General features: G+C 38.2%; 1 protein-coding gene across 4 annotated transcripts; it reads left to right on the top strand.

Annotated features, from left to right (window-relative positions):
• Positions 1–29: 29 nt before the first annotated feature.
• On the top strand, positions 30–22,236 carry cc2d1b (coiled-coil and C2 domain containing 1B). Of its 4 annotated transcripts, none has more exons than XM_067454027.1 (27): positions 30–167; positions 406–510; positions 746–836; positions 1,099–1,240; positions 5,886–5,986; positions 6,086–6,199; positions 9,240–9,377; positions 9,483–9,786; positions 10,672–10,799; positions 11,364–11,442; positions 11,557–11,610; positions 12,888–13,045; positions 13,261–13,333; positions 13,867–14,000; positions 14,082–14,205; positions 15,346–15,518; positions 16,231–16,356; positions 16,899–16,957; positions 17,044–17,160; positions 17,329–17,402; positions 18,294–18,352; positions 18,439–18,490; positions 18,780–18,879; positions 19,104–19,194; positions 19,400–19,522; positions 21,139–21,175; positions 21,256–22,236. In XM_067454027.1, the coding sequence occupies exons 3-26, from the start codon at positions 771–773 to the stop codon at positions 21,148–21,150; spliced, it is 2,601 nt and encodes an 866-aa protein (XP_067310128.1). In that variant the 5' UTR covers positions 30–167; positions 406–510; positions 746–770; the 3' UTR covers positions 21,151–21,175; positions 21,256–22,236. The 4 variants fall into 4 exon arrangements, with proteins under 4 accessions (XP_067310128.1, XP_067310130.1, XP_067310129.1 ...); XM_067454029.1 differs by having other exon boundaries at positions 10,669–10,799; positions 12,906–13,045; XM_067454028.1 differs by having other exon boundaries at positions 10,669–10,799; positions 12,903–13,045.
• Positions 22,237–22,457: the final 221 nt, after the last annotated feature.

The raw sequence follows: 22,457 nt of genomic DNA, 5'->3' as shown, positions 1-22,457 counted from the left end.
TTGAACTTTTATTTTGGAAACGATAAAGACCGGTGTGGTTTGCAACTGTTGGGCGTGGCCTGTCTTCATTTTTTCGTTGCATTGGTTGCAGTAGCAAAACAAAACCAATGTTAAATGTAACGTTGCTGCTATGTGCCGCGCGGCGTTTTCATTAGAAATTCACTGAGGTAACGTTAAATCAACCAACGTTTTTTAAACAGTCGGGCGGATAGAACGTTAATTTTATATGCCAGTATCATGACTTACCGACTGGGATACTAATAACGTTACATGTTTTTCTGTTGACATGTCATGAAGTAACGTTATATATAGTTGTCTGTCTTTGGTGAGTTTGTGTTGTTATGATGTGGTTTCTAATCGCTGGGGTGTTGTGGTTGTTGTTGTTGTTTCCACACAAACTGTCAGGTTTGTGAATCGTTTCGTACGGTAGGAAGGAGGAAGTGGAGTGGGATTGCTGTTGGCAAGGAAAAGAAAGTAAACTACTCCACATTTCTCTTCTGAATCGGCGGGGTGAGTCAGCACAGCCCACGTGTTACCAGCACATGTGACTGTCGTTAGCTTTAATAAACTTCCTTCTAAACCTAAACTGTCAGTCTACGATAAGCAACCTTCACGCTGCTATTTCGTGCTCACATGAAAACTTGGTTCAAGACTAAATTAGTATTCCCTTCTTACAACCCTAGTTTATTTTTACATTACATTCTGACCTTAAGTACTTTATTCAGGTGTTTTTCTGTCTGTAAAGGGTGGAGTAGTGGGAGCAGGTCGGGATGTTTGCCCGGAAAAACAAGCGAGCGGCGGCGCCTAAAGGCCAAGGAGCAGCTGCAGCCAAACAGGTCAGTGCTCAAATGTTTTGCATATGAATGTCAGCAGTAAATGATGTAAGGTTAAATATCTTAAAGAGATAGTTCACTTAAAAACATGAAAAATTGTAATTGTATAATTTTTGGATGAACTATCATTCATATTTTTTGTTTATATGGGATGGGGTCTGTGAGTTAGAAACAATCAAATGATCTGTCCATCTATTGATGATGATGATGATGATAGTAACAAAGCCACTATTGGATCATGTAACACATTTTTGCTTCTTTGTAGATGGGATTGTTGCTTGATTTCAAACCCGATGATATGATGGGCATGGAGCAAGATCTGGATGATCCAGCTTTAGAAGCTGAATTTGCTGCCATTGTTGGGAAGAAACCCAATGCGGCTGCCAGGGGCAAAAAGGCTAGCAAAGGTGTGCAAAATGATTCCTGTTTCTTTATTTGAAATTCATATCATGACATTGATACAGACTGTATCTGTTGCAGCCAAACTTTAAAAGTTAGAATTTGAAATATTATCACCTAATGTATTCTATAATGTTCTTTTAAAGGGTTAATGTTTAATTCAGCCTTTAATATATATAAAAGTTATTCGTGATATAAGAATATCCTGTAAGTTTCGGAGCTGAAAACTTTCTTGTTAGTCAAAGAAAAGCTTTTATTAAAACCAGGCCCAGAAAACACTAAATTTTAGAATATGTCAACTCTTGACGTCATCAAATGTTGAAACGCCGCCTGAACAGATAAATATGTACGTCTGCTTCTGTAGCCACGGGACTGCAGGTAAACGAGTCATGCGAGGATACGAAAAACGGCAGCTCATGGACACAAATGTCATGTTCCAGGCTGTGCAGGGGACGTGAGGACTTTTCATACCCTTCCCACAGATAAATGATGTTTATTATAATCAGATACCGCAACAATTTAATTCAAAATCTTTCGTTTGCCCGACCCATTTCACCACGGACAGTTTTTCTAACCTGGGACAATATCAAGCAAGCTTCGCTCAGCGTCTTAAACTGAAGAAAGGGGCAATTCCAACTATATTACTGCAGGCAGTAAGTAGTGATTTATTCCACTTATTGACTGGTTTAAACAATTTCTGATTAAATTGAAAGTTTCTTAGAGACAGCATTGTCTAGAGGTAATTTAGACTTTAGATTGTCTACGTCATTTAGCTGACGTTTAGTTGCTAACGTCACATTCTCCACTATATAAGTTAAAACGATAGTCATTTGACAAGGCTTCTATTAATTTTGTAAAAAATATATATATTTATATTTTTGAGAACTGAAGTATGATGTTTTCCATGCTTGTATTTCAGAGTACATCACAGTCACTGCGTAGCCTACATTGTGACTAGCATTATATAAACATGTAATATCGTTGACGAAAAAAAGAGTCTAAAGGGGAAGAACCAGTGTTCGTGCGTGCGGTTGCCAGATTTCAGTAATTGAAATCCCCCAATCAGAGCTTTTCTGTGAAAAGAACACATACTATCTGGTGTTTTACCTAAACGAGCAATCTGGCAACCATATGGATGATCTGAAAACACCAATAAACAAGTAAGCTGAAGCGATCGTCGATCTCAGCTGTCAATCATGACCCCCCCCCCCCCCCCCATTCCCCTTTTTATAGAATCAAATAACTAACTAAAACTAAACTTATTTTAAAAATGAACACTTGAAATGAAATCATCATGATGATAACTGCCTTCAATGACATAAACTAACTTTGGGGAAAAATATTTGAAGTGTAATTTTTAGGGGTGTCCCCGACTAAGGATTTACACATTCGAATCAGAATTTTCGGATCTCTCTATGGTCGACCAAAAGTGTGTGAATCGTGTGTGTGTGTAAACCATAGACTGGAAAAAATGAATAAACGGTATAGACGGGTTGGGAAAGGCAGGACACTAGTCAGCAGGTGGCTAAGACTATTTTTATTTTACTTTACACACGGCACACAGCCACCACTTTTAATAAAGTGATCAAAATTAGGCTACACTACATTCGTAAATGAACCGTTCTCTCATAACATTTAAAAGCCGTGATTGAAACACAGAACAACACACAAATATATAAAAGAACATTTTGATAAATAAACCTAAAAAAATACCTGCCTAGAGAGGAAAAGAACACTTTGAATGCGTTTATATGCATGTTTGTTATAAGCCGATTGTGCCTGAAGGGGGTCTCACACCGGACTGAAGCTTAGCGCCGTGTCTCGGGTAACGTTATCTCACTTCAGGCAGACGTGAACATTATATATGCACGAGCTCAATTTTGAATCGACTTCTGACAGAAGTGCTGAACGATGAGTGTATCTTGTAGCACAGGGTGAAATCAGTATGTACATTCACGACTTGAGGGAAATATACATTTAATCGCCGCAGACAGGCGTCGAATGCCGCCGTCGGTGTATGTGTTCGAATTTTAAAGGCGCGTCCAGTGCGAGGCTCAGTGCCCTTAAAGGGGTGATCACTCAGTGCCGCGACACGTCTCTATAACACTAATATTGAGCACCCCCATATTGCCAAAATGGTATGATCCTCGTTTCATAACACCCGCGAAGATTCGACCATGAGATCAGTGGTCGAATCCGGTCATGCATATTGATGCATCGAATCTTCCACTATTAGGGGTCACCCCTAGTAATTTTATTGTTGAGTTATACTGGGACCGGTCACCAGGGGGCGATCGAAGCGCAAAAGCTTCAGTTTCATAGAGGGGTGCTGCAGGCTTGGTCAGGACTCACGAGCCGCTTTGCTGAGCTGCTGAAATAATTCAATCAGAGCAGAGCTCAACATTAATATTCATTACTCTTCCAAATAAGGCAAAAACAGAGCATTACATCCTAGGGACAATTTATAGGGTTGTAAATGGACCTGTAAAACTGTATGTGGACAATTTTTGCCCTTAAATAAGCCACATACCCTCTATGTAGATATCGGAGAACAATTTAACATAACCAAGACAAAAAAAAAGGGCCCAAAATGTTTTTTTTTTAGGCTATACACTAAGCTTTTGTCAGGAAATTAGCAAAAGTTAGGCAATTGATCTACTTAAAAGGCCATTGCTGTCTCAGAAAAACATCAGAGACAGAATGAAGTCTTTGGCGGAATATGGGAAGTTGTGTGGGGTGTGATGAATCACAGTGAAACACAAGCTGCATGGTGATGCTCCATAGTGGTTTCTTCAAAAAGCTGCTGAGAAATATAATAATAAATGCACTCCACCACAGTGAAGCTTGTAGGCGGAGACTGTCATTATTAGGGATGGGTATCGTTAAGGTTTTAACGGTATTACTACTCTTACCGATACTGCTTATCGGTCCGGTACTTTAACGGTATTCTTATCGGTACTTTTTGAGATTTTATATATATATATATATATATATATATATATATATATATATACACATACATACATACATACATACATACATACATACATACATACATACATATATACACACACACGAACAATTAACAAAAATACACAGCCTACACATGAAGTGCTTTCATTTCAGGAAGAATTCTAGTAATCAAATGTAAAATAACACTGTTCATCATAAATAGCCAAAATAATGCTTGTTAAAGCTGAAGTTATTCATTTAAGAGCTGTGAGTGATTTGCTCTTTGCATTTGGTTTTTAATTCGCAGTAATTCATCAGCATGTTTATTTACACCGCTGCCTCTTTAAGACAGATGTGCAGATCTATAGGCGACTGATAATAGGCAGATGCACTACATTTTCTCCTGACTATATCCATAATAACTACGTCCATTTTAGACACAAACTGTGTTGTGTTTAAGAGACTCTCCAAGCCGGTCATTTTGACATAGATGTTTGTGTACATTTGATCGTTTAGACGCGAGTGTGAAACCGAAAGTGTAATTTGCTCGTCTCGTTGCGGCTGTTTCAGAGCGCGCGCCGACTTGGGAACAATCTCTTGCGCACATTTTTGTGCATTTAATCGCTCTTTTTATTATTAAACGCATCCCACAATTTACCAACAGTAGCTAGACTGTATTTTACAACAATCACTGATCGTGCTGATTCTGTCTTACGTTTGAGTTTTAGGGAGAAATGGCGGCGTAGGCTACAAAGGGAATTAAGTTGCGCTAGACATAAATATTATTATTATAATCTTTGGAAGACAAAATCTAAATCTCTTGCGGCTCCGCACATTTATTAGTCTCTCTCTCTCTCTCTCTCTCTCTCTCTCTCTCTCTCTCTCTCTCTCTCTCTCTCTCTCTCTCTCTCTCTCTCTGGTCACGTGTATTTTCAAAAGTACCGACAGCAGAACCGATAACGTCCGAGCTTATCGATACTACGGTCTTTCAAAATTCACCCCCGGGGCCCGTTTAATACCGGTTTTCGGTACCCATCCCTAGTCATTATGTGGGAAGCCTTTTTAGCTGCTGGTGTCGGTGAGCTACTTCGCTGTGAAAAGTCATTTAGTGCTGTGGAGCACAGAACTATTGCAGAATGTCTTGCTTCCTACAAATAAAAAGTTTTATCTAAAGAGAAATGATCAGATGTTATTTTTTCAACAACGACAACAAAAATGCTCCAGCCCAAATTGCAAAGACAACCAAGAAGTGGTTTGAGAAAGTCCGTCAGGCTCATGTTTCAAGTTCAGATTTAAACCCTATAGTGAATATTTTGACTGGAATTAAACTAAAAAAAACTGGGAGACATTCAACTACTTATGCCATTAACATTATGTGGAAAAACACTGACATTCTAAAGAAAAAAAGTTACCTGCAAGTTGAGGAAGGCTATTCCATGCTAGGTGACCTCATCTACTCGATTATTTGTGCATTTGTGAACTGTACATGGCAACTTTTGAATGACCCTCCATTTGGCAAAGATGCTTTTTGCTTCCAAATGTTATAATTACAACATCTACTAGCAGGGCCTACCTGGATTATGCCAACCAGCCTTGACCAACCGGGTAACTTTATTGTCCGACTGGATGTTAGGAGCATGAATGTCCTGGAAATGTTTTGTGAATGTTTAAATTAATCTAACATGACTTTTTATGTTCAAGCTCCATTACCAATGGAGGATATTGAAAAAATGGCAGAAGCCTGCATGAAAGACATTGATGATGATGACGATGACAGTCTGGAGGAGGATGAAGACCTTTTGGTAAATGAATCCTGTGATTTTTGGCGGTTTCTCGGGTATCACTGTCAGAACCTCCTGAATGTGTGAGGTGAGTTTAAAGTGTTTGTTGTTTCTCGCTAGGCTGAGCTGCAGGAAGTGGTTGATGAGGAGGAAATGGAAGACTCAGGTGCTGCAACCCCAACCTCCCCTGTTAGTGCGGAAACTCCTTCAGCAAAAACAACACCAGCAGCCCAGGTATCATCAATACAATTCATCTGTGCCAAACATACTCCGGAAAGTTTTTATAGAGTACGGACCTGTGTTAAGTCATAAAGGGCGGAAAATCCTTGTATGTACACTTCTCCCAGAAAAGTGCGCACACACACAAAACGTAGCAGGAGAGAGCACGACAATTATTTGGGTCACACAAGCCGAAAATGATTTTTTTTTTTAAATATCACCAAAGTAGTGTGTTTTTGGTTGCGAGGAAAAGATAACCTTGTTCAACTTCCCAAAGAACCCAGCATGCAGTTTTCATCCTTGACGTTACATCTCCTAACTTAAAGCATAATACAATATTGTCAGTCCTAAATTTCTTCACATATGCCCCGTTTCCACCAAAATTACCCGGAAGAATTTATACCAGGAACCTTTTTTACAGGAACTTTTCTCCCCCCAGACCTGCAACTGTCTGCGTTTCCACCGCGATCTAAAGTTACGTTTAGATTAGGCAAATTAGTCCAGTGATGTAGGACTGCACGCGACTGCTCCTCCAAGTCAGTGACGGACAGAAATAATTTTTGCGCGATACTATCCATGTTTACAACATACACTTTTTTTTGTCTTTCCGATTGAACGATTTAGTGGACTGTTTACATGAGACGTTATCTAAACCGATCTGGTGTTTACGTGTGCTGACTTTCAATCGCAATCATTTTGTGACATGCAGTTTGTCTGCCGCATCAAAAATGTCAACGCTGTTTTCTCCACCAGCTGGAATGTGTTAACTGTAGCCATAGCAACTCTTAACGGCCACCAGGACTAATACAGTATTATATAAGCTATTTATTTGTTTTAAAGTGTAATAATCATCTCAGAAAAAAAATAATTCTTCTGTCAGGCGCAGTTAAAGTAAAAACTGCCTGGGGCAATATATGCTGTGTCATTATTCCAAAATTATCTTCATAACTCACAAAATAAAAAGTTTACCCTCAGAAAAATGAACTTTCCTCTCTTGTCAACATGAGCGAGGTAATTAACAACGACAGAAAAGAGCACTAGCATATTTAGAAAGCTTACAAGTAAAGCTAGGTTTAAAATGACAATGTATATTATTATCAGCTATTACGGACATTGAACATGAGATGGCTGAGACGAACGCGCACCATCAGACAGAGAGCAAGACTGATATTTACTGAACGCAGAAAGAACCTCGCAAAAGACTTTTTAAAATGCCGGTTGAAATAAAATGCTGCGCCCAAGTCCCGCCCTCAAAAGTTCCTGAACTTTGAAAAAGTACTAACTCGTGAGCAGGGCCATTTGGAGGATGAAATATTTACCCGGAACTTCATTTAGACCCTGGTTCCTGCGGTCGAAACACACCGAGTACCACCCCAAAGTTCCTGCAGTGGAAACGCAGCTATAGATTCGCAGTCTAGTGGTTCATCATATAGTTATTTTTCTCATTAAAGGGTTACTTCAGCGATTAGCATATGGCTTTGTATCAGTAGAAACCCTGGAGTATATTCAAATGATTGGCTCCCCCCCTAGTTCTAGTTCAGAAACAGAAACAATATATTTTTCTTACCCCATTGTTTTAAGCTAAAAAAACTGAACTTCAAAAAAGGTTTCTTCCCCAGAAAACAAAAAAAAAATGTAATCTTACTTATCTAGTAAAAGCATATTGGTTTAAGATTTTTGATATTTGACTGGATATAAGACACAAAGTTTTTTTGCAGTTTAAGTGAATTCTAGTTGATATAAATTTACAGCAAACTAGTGTTAAACGATATACCTGTACTAGAAAAGTATTGCGATACCCTGCTATTGCGAACGGTACAATATGGAGTTTTATTATACCGGTACTTTAAGGAGGACAGCGCTAATATGAGCTGTATTTCTTAATTTGCATGGATGTGTGACAGCAGGTGTCAGGACGTGTGTGCAGAGCTCTGCTTCCTCCGTTCACTAAACATTGGAAGTACAAGACTTAAATATACGCGCAGCGCATGACAAAGAAAGCAACCGAGAAAAGGCGTGGCACGGGACGTGCTCGCGCTGCCGGACTCTGACCTGAAGAGCGCGCGCACGCCTTTTTTAAAACATGCGATTCAGTTCTTTCGCAGATTATTATTTGGCTTTGAATGGTCAAAAATAGGCAAAAATGCACGGTCTGGAGAGTTGAGGTAATTAGATCCGAGCAGGTCTTAAGCCGGACATAATATTCTGTGTGATTAATGTTCATCAAACAACAGTGAAATATAGAACACCACCACATGCTTGGCTAAATAACTAAAATAAATTTATTAAAAATCAGTGTATAGTTAAATTATATAGTGAAGACTAAGCAGTTTTATATTTGATTATTTAATTTCTTTCTTGATTTGCTACTGTTAAATAGACCTAATGTAGCTAAAAAAAAACTGTTTTTGCCATATTTTTTGTAATTTGCATTTTTTGCTTATTTTTAAAAACAAAGATACAACTAACAATCTGTATTTATTATTATAAAATTACATTTAAAAATATTAAATTACTCGTATCATTTATTAAGAATTTGCTCATCCCAACCTGTTTAAAAGTGAAAGGTTAGTGAATGATAACATGATTGTGGTCTCTGGATGTTCACACTGGCAGTTATTATATCAATAAGAGGAGGGAATGGTCAAAACCCAGTGCAGGAAAATGCTGGCCAAGTGAATTTTTAGTTTAAAAAAAAATAAAACAATGAATAATTTGTCATATTATTCAATTACTTTTACTGTTTTTTGTTTTGTTTTTGTTTTTTGTTTTTTTTACCACCATGGTATCGGTATCGAGGTATTTTATTCTGGTATCGTATCGAAGTCATAATTTTGGTATGGTAACACTACAGCAAACAAAACAGCTATGTGGAAGCTATTAGGAATCTACTGTTTTTAACATCCTGCTTCATTTTTTAATTATATCCTAATTGAGTTTTTATCCCTCCAGTTTTCATCTAAACATCTCAATCAATATAATCTGTGTTTTAATGGTACAAGGTTTTTGTGTAAGAAGTAATATGCCACTTCATATATATATTTTTTTTTCACAGGATACTAGGGTTTCTTCAGTGCCTGGGAGCATTGAGTACACATTAGAGGAGAGAATAAACATGTATAGGTTGGCTGTTACCAATGCCAAATCTGCAGGGGAAACTTCTAAAGCACGGAGATATGAGAGAGCCCTCAAGGTGAGCAGATATAGTGTCGCTGTTAAAAAAACAAAACATGTATTATTATTATTTTTTAATTCAATTCTTTTTAATGATGTTATGACAATTGATATTCTTATTTAGACACTACAGACTATGCTGTCATCAGTGCGAAAAGGGGGGAAGATAGACGAAACTGAGATTCCCCCTCCAGTTGCATGTGGAGCATCTGGTGGTCCTAGCCATCCCCCTGTCCTTGCAGTGTCCCCTGATCAGCAAGGGGAGAGTGACAGTGCTGTCGAGATTTCTCCCGTCTCCATGGAAGCCGCCCCTATTGTCATGGATTCGGCATTAAACACTAGAGACGAGTCATCCGGTGTAACGTCTCCCGCTTCCCTGTCGTCTCCAGAAGGGGAACACGCAGGACATGACACTGAATTGCACTTAGGTCAGTCAAGTGCTTTTGTCTTGATGCAAAAGAAGAACGTACATAACCGTTCAAAAGTTTGGGATCATTAAGATGTTCGGGGTGATTAAGAATTAATACTTAAGAAAGGACACATTAAATTTATCAAAAGCAACAGTAAATACAATTATAATGTCACAAAAGATTTCCATTTTAAATAAATGCTGTTTTTCTCCTGAAAAAAAAAGGTCTCTTGAGCACAAAATCCGCATAATTAGAATGATCATGTGACACTGAAGACCAGGGTAAAGACTATTCTGTTTAATGCATTTTTATATTTTAATTTAACATTATCAAACCATCAACTTATGGAAAAGGATAGCATTGACACTATATAAGACTTATAGAACAGTTCTGCTATTCTCTCTCTCGCACACGCCGAACGCCCGATTGTCCGATTTTGCGGGCAATGTGTAATATAACAATAATAGTCCAATCAATCGCGGGTCGATGAGAAATAAATCATTGTGTTTGTTTGATATTTGGCAGCATATGTGGATTTATTAGTGGAGCTTATATTTGGCTCTTCTGGTTAATAAATTATTCCTTGTTGTCCAACATCCCTAAAAAAATGTTTATATTGATCATATCATTTGATTTGAATCATTTGTCCTTTTCTCCTTTTCATTAATGGTAGTAGTCATAGTTCAATATGTACAAATGCAAAATGAAGAGAAAAAAACTGAAAAAGGGCCATTCTTTTTGTTCATTGGGTCGTCAAGGCTGGATGTGGAAAGCAAACTATGAAAATACAGGCCTTCCCCTTTAAGTTGTTCCTGATTTGCTACTATTTTAAATTAAATTTTGACATTCTGCATAGCTGTTCTTGTAAAGGGTGCATTGTGGTTTCCTCTGCTCCTAAAGCAGCCTCTACAGTCGGACAGCCCGCTAAAGACGTTCTGCTGGAGCGACAGAAGGAGTACAGGATGGCAGCTCTCAAGGCCAAACAAGCAGGAGAGATTGACCAAGCCAAAATGCACATAAAGGCCAGTAAGGTAAGATGTGGTTTCTAATCATATATATAGCTATGTTTTGCTAGCTCTGTTCTGTTCATTTCAATGAATGGCATTCATGTCAAAAGTCAGTCTCCCCTCTCAGGAATTGTTCTTGGTGTGTTCTTGTATTTTTGTTAATTGTACAGTGTTGGAATTACTTATTTAGTTTTATTTATGTAGTTGTTTTTCTTTGTCATGTAAATTATTTTGGTTTCATGTTTTCCCATCACCTGTAACAAATGAGGTGATGTTCTTTATTTCACACCCTGTATATATATATATATTTTTTGCCTTCTGCTCTAACATGGAAATTTTGACAGAACTTTCCAAAGACTGCATCTCAAAGACATTACTGTTGTCAAGCACCGTTTCAGTTAGTTTTGCATTTTTCAGCTATGTTATCATGCAAGTTTGGATATTCCTCTTAAACAAGCATCTTGGTCACGTAAACCATGATTTCTAATAACTCACTTGTAACAAAAATGTGCTTAGTTATTTGGGGTATTCAAGACTTGTAGGAAGTAGACAAAGACAAGCACTATGCTGTTTTCTTGTTTGGCTCAGGGATTCGATGCAGCAATTGAGGCTTTGGAGAAAGGCCAGCCGGTGGATGTGAGTTCCCTTCCGCCCCCTTTGTCTCAAGGTTAGGGCTGAATTTTTATCAATTAAGTGATAGATACTATATGAGCCACGATGTGTTACATATTTGTTACATTTCCAAGGCTTGTAGCATTAAAGGCTTCATTCTTTTCCACAGCATCCAATCAAGCCACACCCCAGACATCTTCTAAAGTCTCACCTTCAGCTTCTGGTTAGTACACCACCTCTCATGTCAAGGTCACACTGTCATTATTTCGGAATGACAACCGCATTTACTTACAGGTGTGAGTCTGGTAATGTCCCGTTCACACTAACTTAATGTCGGGATGTTTTTGAGAGTTGGTCGTCTTAGTTTTTTTGGTGTGTTCCACACTGTTGTCTCTAGTCAGATGCCGTCAGGTTTTTTGGGGGTGATTCAGTGTGGGGGCGTCGGTGAGAGAGAACTCTGATTCTCTGAGCTCTGGCTTTTCAGCTTAGCAAATGAGTCTGCACGAGAATAAAAGCAAAAGTGATGAAAGTCACGATAGTACAGACAGAATGGTGTCATAATTTTACATCTTACCTGAGCATTTGAATGCACAAATCTTTTCAAAACAACATGAACTAACTGGAATGAAGAAAGGGATCAGTGTGATTGATATTCAAAATGTAAGCAAGCGTTGCTTTGTGTATGGTTTGTATATCTGCACCCCTAGATTCAGTTTCCCTTTTTGAATGAAAACATTTGATTTTGACACTTAATATAAACAAATATTTACGTAGATGCAGGTGCAGAATGCAAAATTGACAGTCGTCTTTAGTCCTTTTGGTGTGTTTAAGGCAAGCGCTGCTTTTTGGCCGAGACACAGTCGACGAGAGGTTCAGTCAGCTTTCGTCGCCGCTAGTTCTTTGATGTTGGCTGGGTGAGCCCTGGGCTTTACAGTAGAATCCTGAATACTGTTTGTATGATCGTGCAAAAGGAGTCAAGCCGGAATTCTCTTACCGGCAACCATGACATCAGTGACCAAAGTAATATCAAAGATGGCGATGTAAAACTGAAAAGTCTTGTCACTTGTCAAATGTCCATTCGAGCTGCGAGTTCATTCGTAAAGTCTTTATTAACCGACATCAGCATTTCTATCTGGGTGGAGAGCAGAGCATTTGAGTAACACATAAAACACAACACTGACAAAAGCTTCTATGACTGGATATAAAACCCTCATATCGCTGTTGCTGTTAGTAACCAAAACCCCACATGAAAACTCATAACACATGGTAGACACATGTTTGTGCAGCGGCTCTCTCATACTGCATGATGTAACGGACAACTAGTCTGGTTCTGTGATTGTGAATTTACAGGTGCGAGTTCTGTTATAGAATGCATTTAATAAATAACTGAAATGTGTGTGACCTTAACCGTATTAAGAACTGAAATGCAGGACTGTCTGTATTCTTTTTATGGTCAAACCTCAATTACTGTATTTGCTCTCTCCTCTCCTTCATTTTGAGTTTTTGTAATACCAGCAGACAGCGTTCCTGGCCCGGCTCAGCCCAAGACTGTTCTTGAAGCTCTGGAACAGAGGATGGCCAAATACAAAGAGGCCTTCACACAAGCTAAGGCCAGCGGGGACGAGCGCAAAGCCCGCATGCATGACCGCATTGCTAAAGTTAGTAAATCTGTCAAAATGTCACCTAAACCTCAAATAATGGCACATAGTCACCACTGAATGTCCTCAAACTTTCAGTTTCTCTTGCATTGTTTCCTTGACTTTAACCTGATTTTGGAAATCCATTCAAGTTTATGTTAACATACCACACCACATTGTACTGTTTGCGCAGACTTGTTGATTTCAGATTATGGTCTTGTTTCTGTGGCCCACAGCAATACCAGGCTGCCATACGTGCCCATAAAGCAGGTCGACCTGTCAATTATGACGAACTTCCCGCCCCTCCAGGTCAGTTCTTTTGTAGAGAAATAGATATCTTAGACATTTTTGATCATTTTCTTCTGTATATACACACTACCGTTCAAAAGATTAAGGTCAGAAGTAATGTTCAATGTTTTTCATTTTAAAATAACTCTTTTTTTTTTTTTTCTATTTGAATACATTATAAAATGTGATTTACTCCATTCATTCTTGTCACGTGATTCTTGAGAAATCATTCTAATATGATGATTTGCTCGTCAAGAAACATTTATTATTATTAATGTATAAAACATTGTTGCTTAATATTTTTGTAGAAACCAGGATTTAAAAAAAAAACTAATTCAGGAATTTTGGGAGAATATGAAGCATTTAATTGAAGTGAAAATTATTTGTAGCATTATAAATGTCTTTACTGTCACTTTTGATCAATTTAATGTATCCTTGCAAAATAAAAGAATTTGTTTTACCGACTTCAAATTTCCCCCAATTAATTTTTTCTTAAACGATATGCATGCTTTGAGAAAACAAGGAAATATATTAAATTAAACTGTTCCCTACAGGCTTTCCTCCAATCCCAGGCCAGAAGGCCGCTTCTCCAGACCAGGGATTGGCTGCTGTCCTGGAAACTGCCAATAAGCTGACGTCTAATGAAGCTGAAGCTGATAATAGTGAAGAGGAAGATGACGAGGAGAAGGTATTTCTTAAATTCTGTAGCATTTCTTACATTTTTATAAGTTCCTTTCATTAAAGAAGTCTATTGTTATTTGATTTCTAGGCTCCAAAAGTAGTAGACCAAAAGAAGCCCACTCTTGCAGTACAGCCCACAGTGCAGGAGCCCAAGAAGACTCCTTCACCTTCCCCAGAAAGAACATCCAAAAGAGGAAGTCTGCCTGACACTGGTAGAGTTGTGATTTAAGATGGTCTGTTAATTGCAATGTTATTGTGTTCGTAATAGGGATTTGTGTGCACTTCTCACATAAATCGGTCAAACAGGTAGAGGTGTTTATCTTCACTTGCCTCACAATTTGATTCTATTTCGATTCAGAGTAGGGATGTCCCTGACTAAGGATTAATGATTATAATGATATAATGATTGGCTTAATCACTCCTCTCCACCAATCAGCTGGCGTGTGGTGGGCATTCTGGCGCAATATGGCTGCCGTTGCATCATCCAGGTGGATGCTGCACACTGGTGGTGGTTGAGGAGATTCCCCCTTCTATATATGTAAAGCGTTTTGAGTGCCTAGAAAAAACGCTATATAAATGTTATTAATTATTATTAACACATTCGAATTAGAATTGTCGAATCTTTCTATGGTCAACTGATTTGATGTGTGAATGGGTTGGGAGGGCCACGACACTAGTCAGCAGGAGGGTAAAACTATTTTTATTTACCTTTACACACTGCACACAGAACCAACTATTATTAAAGCGATCAAAACTTCCTGCCAACTTACAGACGAATTGACAATGGCTTTCTTATTTAGGTTTAAATAAAAGGTAATGTGGTGGATAAACATTCATAAAACGTTTTCTCATAACATTTTGAAGGGGTTAGTTCACCCAAAAATGAAATTACTTTCATTAATGATTCACCCCAATGTTGTTCCACACCCGTAAGACCTCTGTGCATCCTCGGAACACAGTTTAAGATATTTTAGATTTAGTCCGAGGGTTTTCTGTCCTTTGAATGTAAGTGTATGCACACTTTGCTGTCCACGTCCAGAAAGTTAATGAAAACATGATCAAAGTTGTCCATATGTCACATCAGTTGGTTAGTTACTCTTTTGAAGCATCGAAAAAACTATGACTTGTATAAATTACTGTATCATACAAATAAATGGTTAAAAAAAATCATACATTGTGATTTCGGGATAATTGTTTTTTAGATTATGTCTCTTATAGTGGACATGCACCTACGATGACAATTTTAGACCTGTATGTGTGTAATATAATATAATATATGTATATGTGTAATATAATATAATATATATAATATGCACTACAAATGGGTTTAAATCTGGTTGTTGTCTCCCCAGCTCAGCAACAGCTGGAGTTTCTGGAGGGCCTCAGAAAGCAGTACATGAAAGCAGCACTGCAGGCAAAGCAGAAAAAGGACCTAGACCAGGCCAAGACCCTCTTGCGCACAGCAAAAAGTTTGGACCCCATGATAGAAGCTGCCCGCAGCGGCAAGACTGTGGACGGAAGCAAGGTAAACACACAGTGTCCCTGTTTTTTTTAACAAATTCTTTAAAGTGCCCTTAGCATGCAGTTTTAAAGTACTCCTACAATATGTTTACATGCATCCAGGGCCAAAACAACACTTTTTTTTCTCATAATATATATTGCAGCATCATCTCTTTTCTCACAGTGTCTGAAACGGTTTGATAAAGAATCAAGAGTTTTCCTAAATCCCTTCTTTCCGAGAGTCTACTCTAGTCCGATGACCAAGTCAGTTGTGATTGGTTTACTGCTTACAGCGCTTGTCAGACACCAAACAGCTATTACCATATCTTAATTTCAGCTCCGGATCTTCCTCAGCACACAGTGAACAGTAACAATGGCTTCAGTTTTACTGTGTCCTCATCCTTTGGAAGTGTATTTGCTTTTGTGTCTTTTCGACATGTCAACAACACATTCAAACTCTTCCAGGCCTCAAGCTACAACTACAGAAAGTAGACGTTGCAGGAAGCCAATGAAAACCATTGTGCTAATGTGTTACATAACCAATTGTGCAGGAATTGAGACTGGATTTACTAACAATTTGTTGAGAATCAGCTGTGTCTTTTGGGAGACCGTAACCACTGCAGACCTTTTACATTCACAAACAGCTATATTACACACCAAATGAAAAGGAAAAAGCATAATGGGGCACTAACAGATCCATAATACAGTAATGAGTTATAACTCAGTCTATGCTTCAGGTGCCTTCACCGCCTGGAGATGAGGACGAGGACTTTATTCTAGTCCATCACAGTGATGTTCAGATCTCCGAGAAGGCTGAGGAGGTCTACACTCAACTCACCAAACTGCTTAAAGATCAACACGAGGTAACAGGAAAGTGGTGAAGTAACAGAGAGAATGGATCTGTGCCAAAGCCTACTGAGCTGTCTTGATATATTCTATCTTTTACTGCCTAAATAGGCAGCTAAAATTAGTCAATATATGTTCACTTTTTAGTATATTTATAGTCAATTTTGCACAAATTATGATCACAAGAAGCTCACAAGAAGCACATGGTACTCTGTTTTAGTAGAGTTTGATGTTAGCATGTTCTAAGCTAACCATGATACTCAAATCAGCATAAAAATATATATTGGGTGAAATGTTTTTTTTAATAATTTTTATTCAGTATAAATAAGTATGTTTATAATCAATGTCTTGCTTTGTCTGTCATCTTTTAATTTAGCTTAGCTTGTAACAGCTCATTTAGCTTGACCGTAGCTTGTTACTGCTTTCTGGGATAGCGTTTCAATTGGGAGCACAACTGTGATTCCCTTAAAATGCTTTCTGAGTAGATCACTAGGTTTTGGGACAGAAACTTAAGAGGATGTAGAAAATATGAGTAGGACATGTTTCCTTTCTTCTTTAGAAATGCGTGACGTACTCCAAGCAGTTCACACACATGGGGAATGTTGCAGAAACAACCAAGTATGTATCGCATCAATGCCCCATTTTAGTGAATCAAATTTCGATTTCAATAGGCACTTCATTTATTCCCTTTTTCCGTCTTTTAGATTTGAGAAGATGGCTGACCAATGTAAAAAGAGCCTGGAGATTCTTAAACTGGCACAAAACAGGGGGCTTCAGCCTCCTAAACATCACTTTGAGGAGAGAACATATCGCACTGTCAGGTCTGACACTCTTTTTGCAGATCTCACTTTAATAAAAAAAGAACACCAATACTGTTTCCTGATCTGTGGATCTTCTACAGGAAGCACCATCCTCACTACTGTTCAACGCCACCATCAGGGGAAATGTATGAATTTTTTTTTTTCTTGACTTGACTTCTTTTCTTCTAGGATCTTTCCAGACCTCAGTAGCACAGATATGGTTGTGGTCATTGTTAGAGGGATGAACCTTCCTGCTCCCTCTGGTAAGCTTCTAACATCTGGTCTTGGATTAATGGGATACTTCACTGCTTTTTCATATTAAACTATGTTATTCTCTTAACTAAAACGAGTTGATACATACCTCTCTCGTCTCAGTGCGTGCTCTTAATCTCTCTGACGTGTGGTGACGATCTGATAGCATTTAGCTTAGCCCACTAAGCCCAGTTCATCCACTGGTGGTGGTTTAGGAGAGACCCCTGACATGAGTGTGAAGCGCTTTGGGTGTACAGTAGTACATTTGAAAGCGCTATATAAATGCCTCATTCATTCATTCATTCATTCACTATGGTACCAAACAGAGATCCACGTTTTCCCTATTTAAATACAGTTACACGAATAGTTGAACAATCAAGTATGGTGACATGAAATAAAATACGTCGCTTTTCTAAGGGGATTAAAAAGGAGAACTAAAATGTAAGGTGGAATAGCATTTCTGAGAGTACTTCGACTCGGCGCAGTAAAAAGTCCCACCTGAAACATCCTCCCTCACATCTCCCCCTCCCCTATATTGACAGAAATGAGCGAGGGAGGAGGAGATGTGAGGGGGGGATCTTAGTGGGCTAAGCTAAATGCTATCAGAATGTCACCGTGCGTCAGAGCGCTTAAGTGCACGCACTGAGACGAGAGAGGTATGTATCAACTCGTCTTAATTTAGGGAATAACATACCGGTAGTTTAATACGAAAAGGCGGTGAAGTATCCCTTTAAACAAATGTAATTTTAAACCAAAAAAAACACTAATTTATATGTATGCGCTTTGCAGTCACTTTTATCCAAACTTTTTTTTGTATGAGAACTTCAATAAAATGTATACAAAATAATGCCTCGTATAATAACCTCATACTCACGTCTTCCCCTCTGTGCTTCTTTTGAAAGGTGTTGCAACAAATTACCTGGATGCCTATGTTAAGTTTGATTTCCCATACCCCAGTACAGTGAGTACTAGCTCTTGAGTTGTATAGGCTTCATTTTACCCAGTTATCCATTTGATTCTAACTATGACTGTCTCTGTTAACGTTAGGATCAGCCTCAGAAACATAAAACATCAGTCATCAAAAATACCAACAACCCAGGTAAAAATGTTTGGCTATTCATTTGTGATTATTAAGGAGCAATGACAATCTGACTGTTATGCTGCTTTATACATAGATACTTAACAGACTAATAAATAAATATATATATAAAAAAATATTTTATAAGTGGTAGGAGACACATGGAACTAACACAAGTGTGATGGAAATCGGTTGGTTGGGAAAAATATACAGTTTAGTGATTATTATACAAAAATATTTGACTGCAGGACACCAAAATGAAGAATTATAGAAAGCCATGTAATTAATATTTTATGTTGAATTATGGCAGAGTATAACCAGAGCTTTAAACTTAACATCAACCGTAACCACCGTGGATTCAGGAGAGTTGTACAGTCTAAAGGCCTGAAGCTGGAAGTGCTGCACAAAGGGTGAGTGTTTTTCATCATCTCCATATATTCCTAATTTTAGAATATGTACTAGAATTATAGTACTTGGTTTGTTAAAGTTTTGTTATTATTAGAGAGACCCAAAGGTCAAGATAAACATCTGACCAGTGCTGCCCTGATTGAACTCTGTGACTGCTGTGGTGCATGCTGGGTCAGTGTGAGTAGGTGGATCTGAGCTTCACACTGACTCCTTTGTCTTGTGACAGTGGCTTCCTGAGGAGCGACAAGCCAGTAGGAACAGCCCACCTCAAATTAGAGAAACTGGAAGCTGAAAGTGAAGTGAGAGAGATAGTGGAGGTGAGTGGGGCTGTTTTTGAATAGTATGTGCGTGGGAGCTGGAGACGAGAGTGCAAACATCAGCTGTGAAAGCAAACATATGTGTGTGTTTAACAGATGAACTTGAGCTAAAATGGTGCATTCACACCCATGAACCTAACATCACCATGTTTACATTTGTGAAGGAAATGTATGATGATGGCATTGGCCTCATTTCTGTATGCAGCTTATGGATGGGCGAAAGGCCACAGGCGGTCGTCTGGAGGTGAAAGTGCGTCTCAGAGAGCCACTGGGTGGGCAGGACCTCCAGACTGTCACAGAACGATGGGTGGTGTTAGAGGAGCCACAGGTTAGTCCAATCCGCTCAGACTCATTTCTTCAGGTTGTTTTGCTATTAACTCTTTCTCTGCCATTGATGGAAATTTCTGTCATTTGCAAGCCATTGACGGAAATTTCCGGCTTTCTTGTTTTCACTTGTATACAGTAGGGAGCGCTATTACGCATCTTCTGAAAAAGTAATGAATCTCCTGTTCAAAAGAAAAGCCAAGAGGATGCAGAAACATTTGACATCATATGTAAGCAGATGGATACTGCAATGACCAACATTAAACAGCGTATAAATCAAAACTGCCAAATGTTACTAAATGGAAATGTCAACCTATGCAAGCATTAGGGGTGTTGATGGACGTGATTTATTTCATCTATGTTTTGATGATCATTTTGAATGTGATCCAGACAGAGAATTTGACAAAAACATGATTTGCTCAGCTTTTTGCTCAACTTTTATTTTTATTTGTATTAAACTTGCCCATATTCAAGTGATGTTTAAAAAAAATATATATGCATAAAGCTATCATACTTTTAGTTTTTTTTAAAGTAAAGGGTCTGTTCTTTCTTTTGATAGGTTGCATATTCTGATGTTTATACAATAAAATATTGTGAGGGCCATTAAACTTGTGTGAAAATGATCAAAAATGCAGCCGCTGCCAGGCAACTTATGTTTAAAAACGAGTTAAAGAGTTAAAGATTAAAAATGAGAACGAGTTCAGTGAGTAGTGTCACACTTGGCTTTTTTTTTTTTTTTTTTTTTTACATTAAGATATATTTGAGGTCATTCTAGGTGCATCATACACAGTTAATGACAGAAGAAGACATGACCGGCTTAATTTATTTATATGGTAATATAAATATATAAAATAATATAAAAATAATTATGTTTATGCTTTAAATCAAGTTTTATTATTGTCATTTTACAATAATACTTTATTGTATTTTACTTTTGTATTATTCCAGGTTCAGTGTAAACACGTTGTCGCCATCCTTCTATTTTTATGCAAATTGTGGGATATTGTATAAAAAACTAGTATACATAAATTCTAAAAATATGCGCTCTATTGAGGCGGATAATTATTTTGTTAGCTGATAAGAAGACATGAGCATAAGCTACAAATAAAATCCTTGACACACAACAAAAACTTACGTGCCTGCGCTGAACAGAGGATGCGATTGGATAGCTGGACTAGTGGACTAGTTTCATTGAACAGCATGTCAAATGTTGGTGTAGTCATTCTGAAATGCCATCAGAACGGTTAGGCATAAATAGCTCACAGATGTGTCTCACACGATTACATTCCCGAACACCAGGAATCCGCCTCCGAACGCAAGGTAACATGCCAGGTTTTATTGCGTTTCGTCTGCACGCTTTAAGGCTCAAGTCATGATGTTCTGAAAAACAGCCACTGTGGCTTTCCTAATTACCACAATTTCACATTTCTGTTTTGTTTTCTTGAGCACATGGGATGGAAACGGTGCTATTTGCAAATGTTTTATCATGCGTTATTGCAATTTTGAGCATGTTATATTTACAGCTTTTGATGGAAACATAGCTACGGTAAATACTTCATGATTCTGACAGTCCTATTCCCGAGTTATTTGGTTGTGACTGTCGTCTGTGTTCTGTGTTAGGTACTGCTGTAACTGACTGTGATTTCATCTTCACAAAGTAAGAAAATTTGCCCTATTTCTAATGACAGATACATTATCGCATTCTTGACTTCACCTCACAGTGGATTTGTCTTTCAGGTCCTGAGCGGTTTTATCAGAGCGGGTGAAGGTATGGACGCAGAAAGCTCAACGGTGCTGCTAGCCTTGGGTACAAACCAAGTGGCGGAGATGGCGGAGGACTCGCTCTTTTGTGCTCCGTTCACAGACGGGCATGGTCACTAACAGAGGCCGTAAGCTTTGTTTTTATCAGGGTAAAAGGTTAGACCAGGATGTAACAGTTGGGGTGGTTATTAAAAATACAGTAGGTATTTATAAAAAGAGCAGGAAAATGTGCACAGACTTGCATGAGATTGATATGCCTTTTGAGATAGATTGCCTCCTAATTTTATAACGCTCACCCCAACTGTTACATTAATCCATTGGAGCTAAAGCCAAATGAACCTTTTCTTATTTTATTTTTTTTCCTCACTGCTCTGGGATGCACTTATGCACTAATGCCAAAGTAATCACTGCTGGTGCAGTAAAGATGAATGACTTCATCTGTTCTCCCTTAAACTAGAACCTATTCCTGTCATATCTCCAGTACTAATGTATGACTGCTATGCAAATGAGTTATACGCGATCAGCTATGCAAAAAGGTTTGCGTTGGAACCCCAAACATTTCAAAACTTGTTTACATCCTATGTGAATACACGCCATTGTTTATACAGATAGACTAAAGAACGGCTGTTAAATATTATATTCCTTATAAATACCATTAAAGCCATAAACCAGCTTTTACTAGTTGAACCAGATGTGAATTATTCATCAACTGCTCTGAATAGTCTATTTTTTAATGTCTGCTTCAATAGATAAATGATCGAGTGGTACCATGTTTGGAAATGGTTTCAGTAAATTTAAGCTTAAAGGATTAGTTCACGTAAAAATGAAAATGACCCCATGATTTGCTCACCCTCAAGCCATCCTAGTAGCATACGTTTTTATTCTTTCTGATGAACACAGTTAGAGTTATATTGTTAAATATCCTGACACTTTCCAGGCTTTATAATGGCGGTGATCAGGGTCCATTGAGTTTGAAGCTCAAAAAAGCGCATCCATCCATCATAAACATACTCCACACGGCCCCGGGGGTTAATAAAGGCCTTCTGAAGCGAATCAATGGGGTTTTGTAAGAAAAAATATCCATATTTAAAATATCTAGCTCTCACCAGATCACCTTCCTTATTCAACTTAAGGAAAAAACGTAACTGACGCGTCGTATGAAGTCAGACGTAGTGCAA

This window comes from Pseudorasbora parva, chromosome 9 (genome assembly GCF_024679245.1).
Source record: "Pseudorasbora parva isolate DD20220531a chromosome 9, ASM2467924v1, whole genome shotgun sequence".
Taxonomy (NCBI): Eukaryota; Metazoa; Chordata; class Actinopteri; order Cypriniformes; family Gobionidae; genus Pseudorasbora; species Pseudorasbora parva.
Note: the sequence above shows the minus strand (reverse complement) of the source record. Positions and strands in the feature narration are given on the sequence as shown.

What these genes read in the sequence shown, in the direction of transcription:
- cc2d1b (XM_067454026.1), top strand. Translation starts at nt 771, where the DNA reads ATGTTTGCCCGGAAAAACAAGCGAGCGGCGGCGCCTAAAGGCCAAGGA. An exon ending in AGAACATATCGCACTGTCAG is followed by an intron (nt 17,161 to 17,328) that starts GTCTGACACTCT and finishes CTTTTCTTCTAG; the next exon opens with GATCTTTCCAGACCTCAGTA. An exon ending in GAACCTTCCTGCTCCCTCTG is followed by an intron (nt 17,403 to 18,293) that starts GTAAGCTTCTAA and finishes TTCTTTTGAAAG; the next exon opens with GTGTTGCAACAAATTACCTG.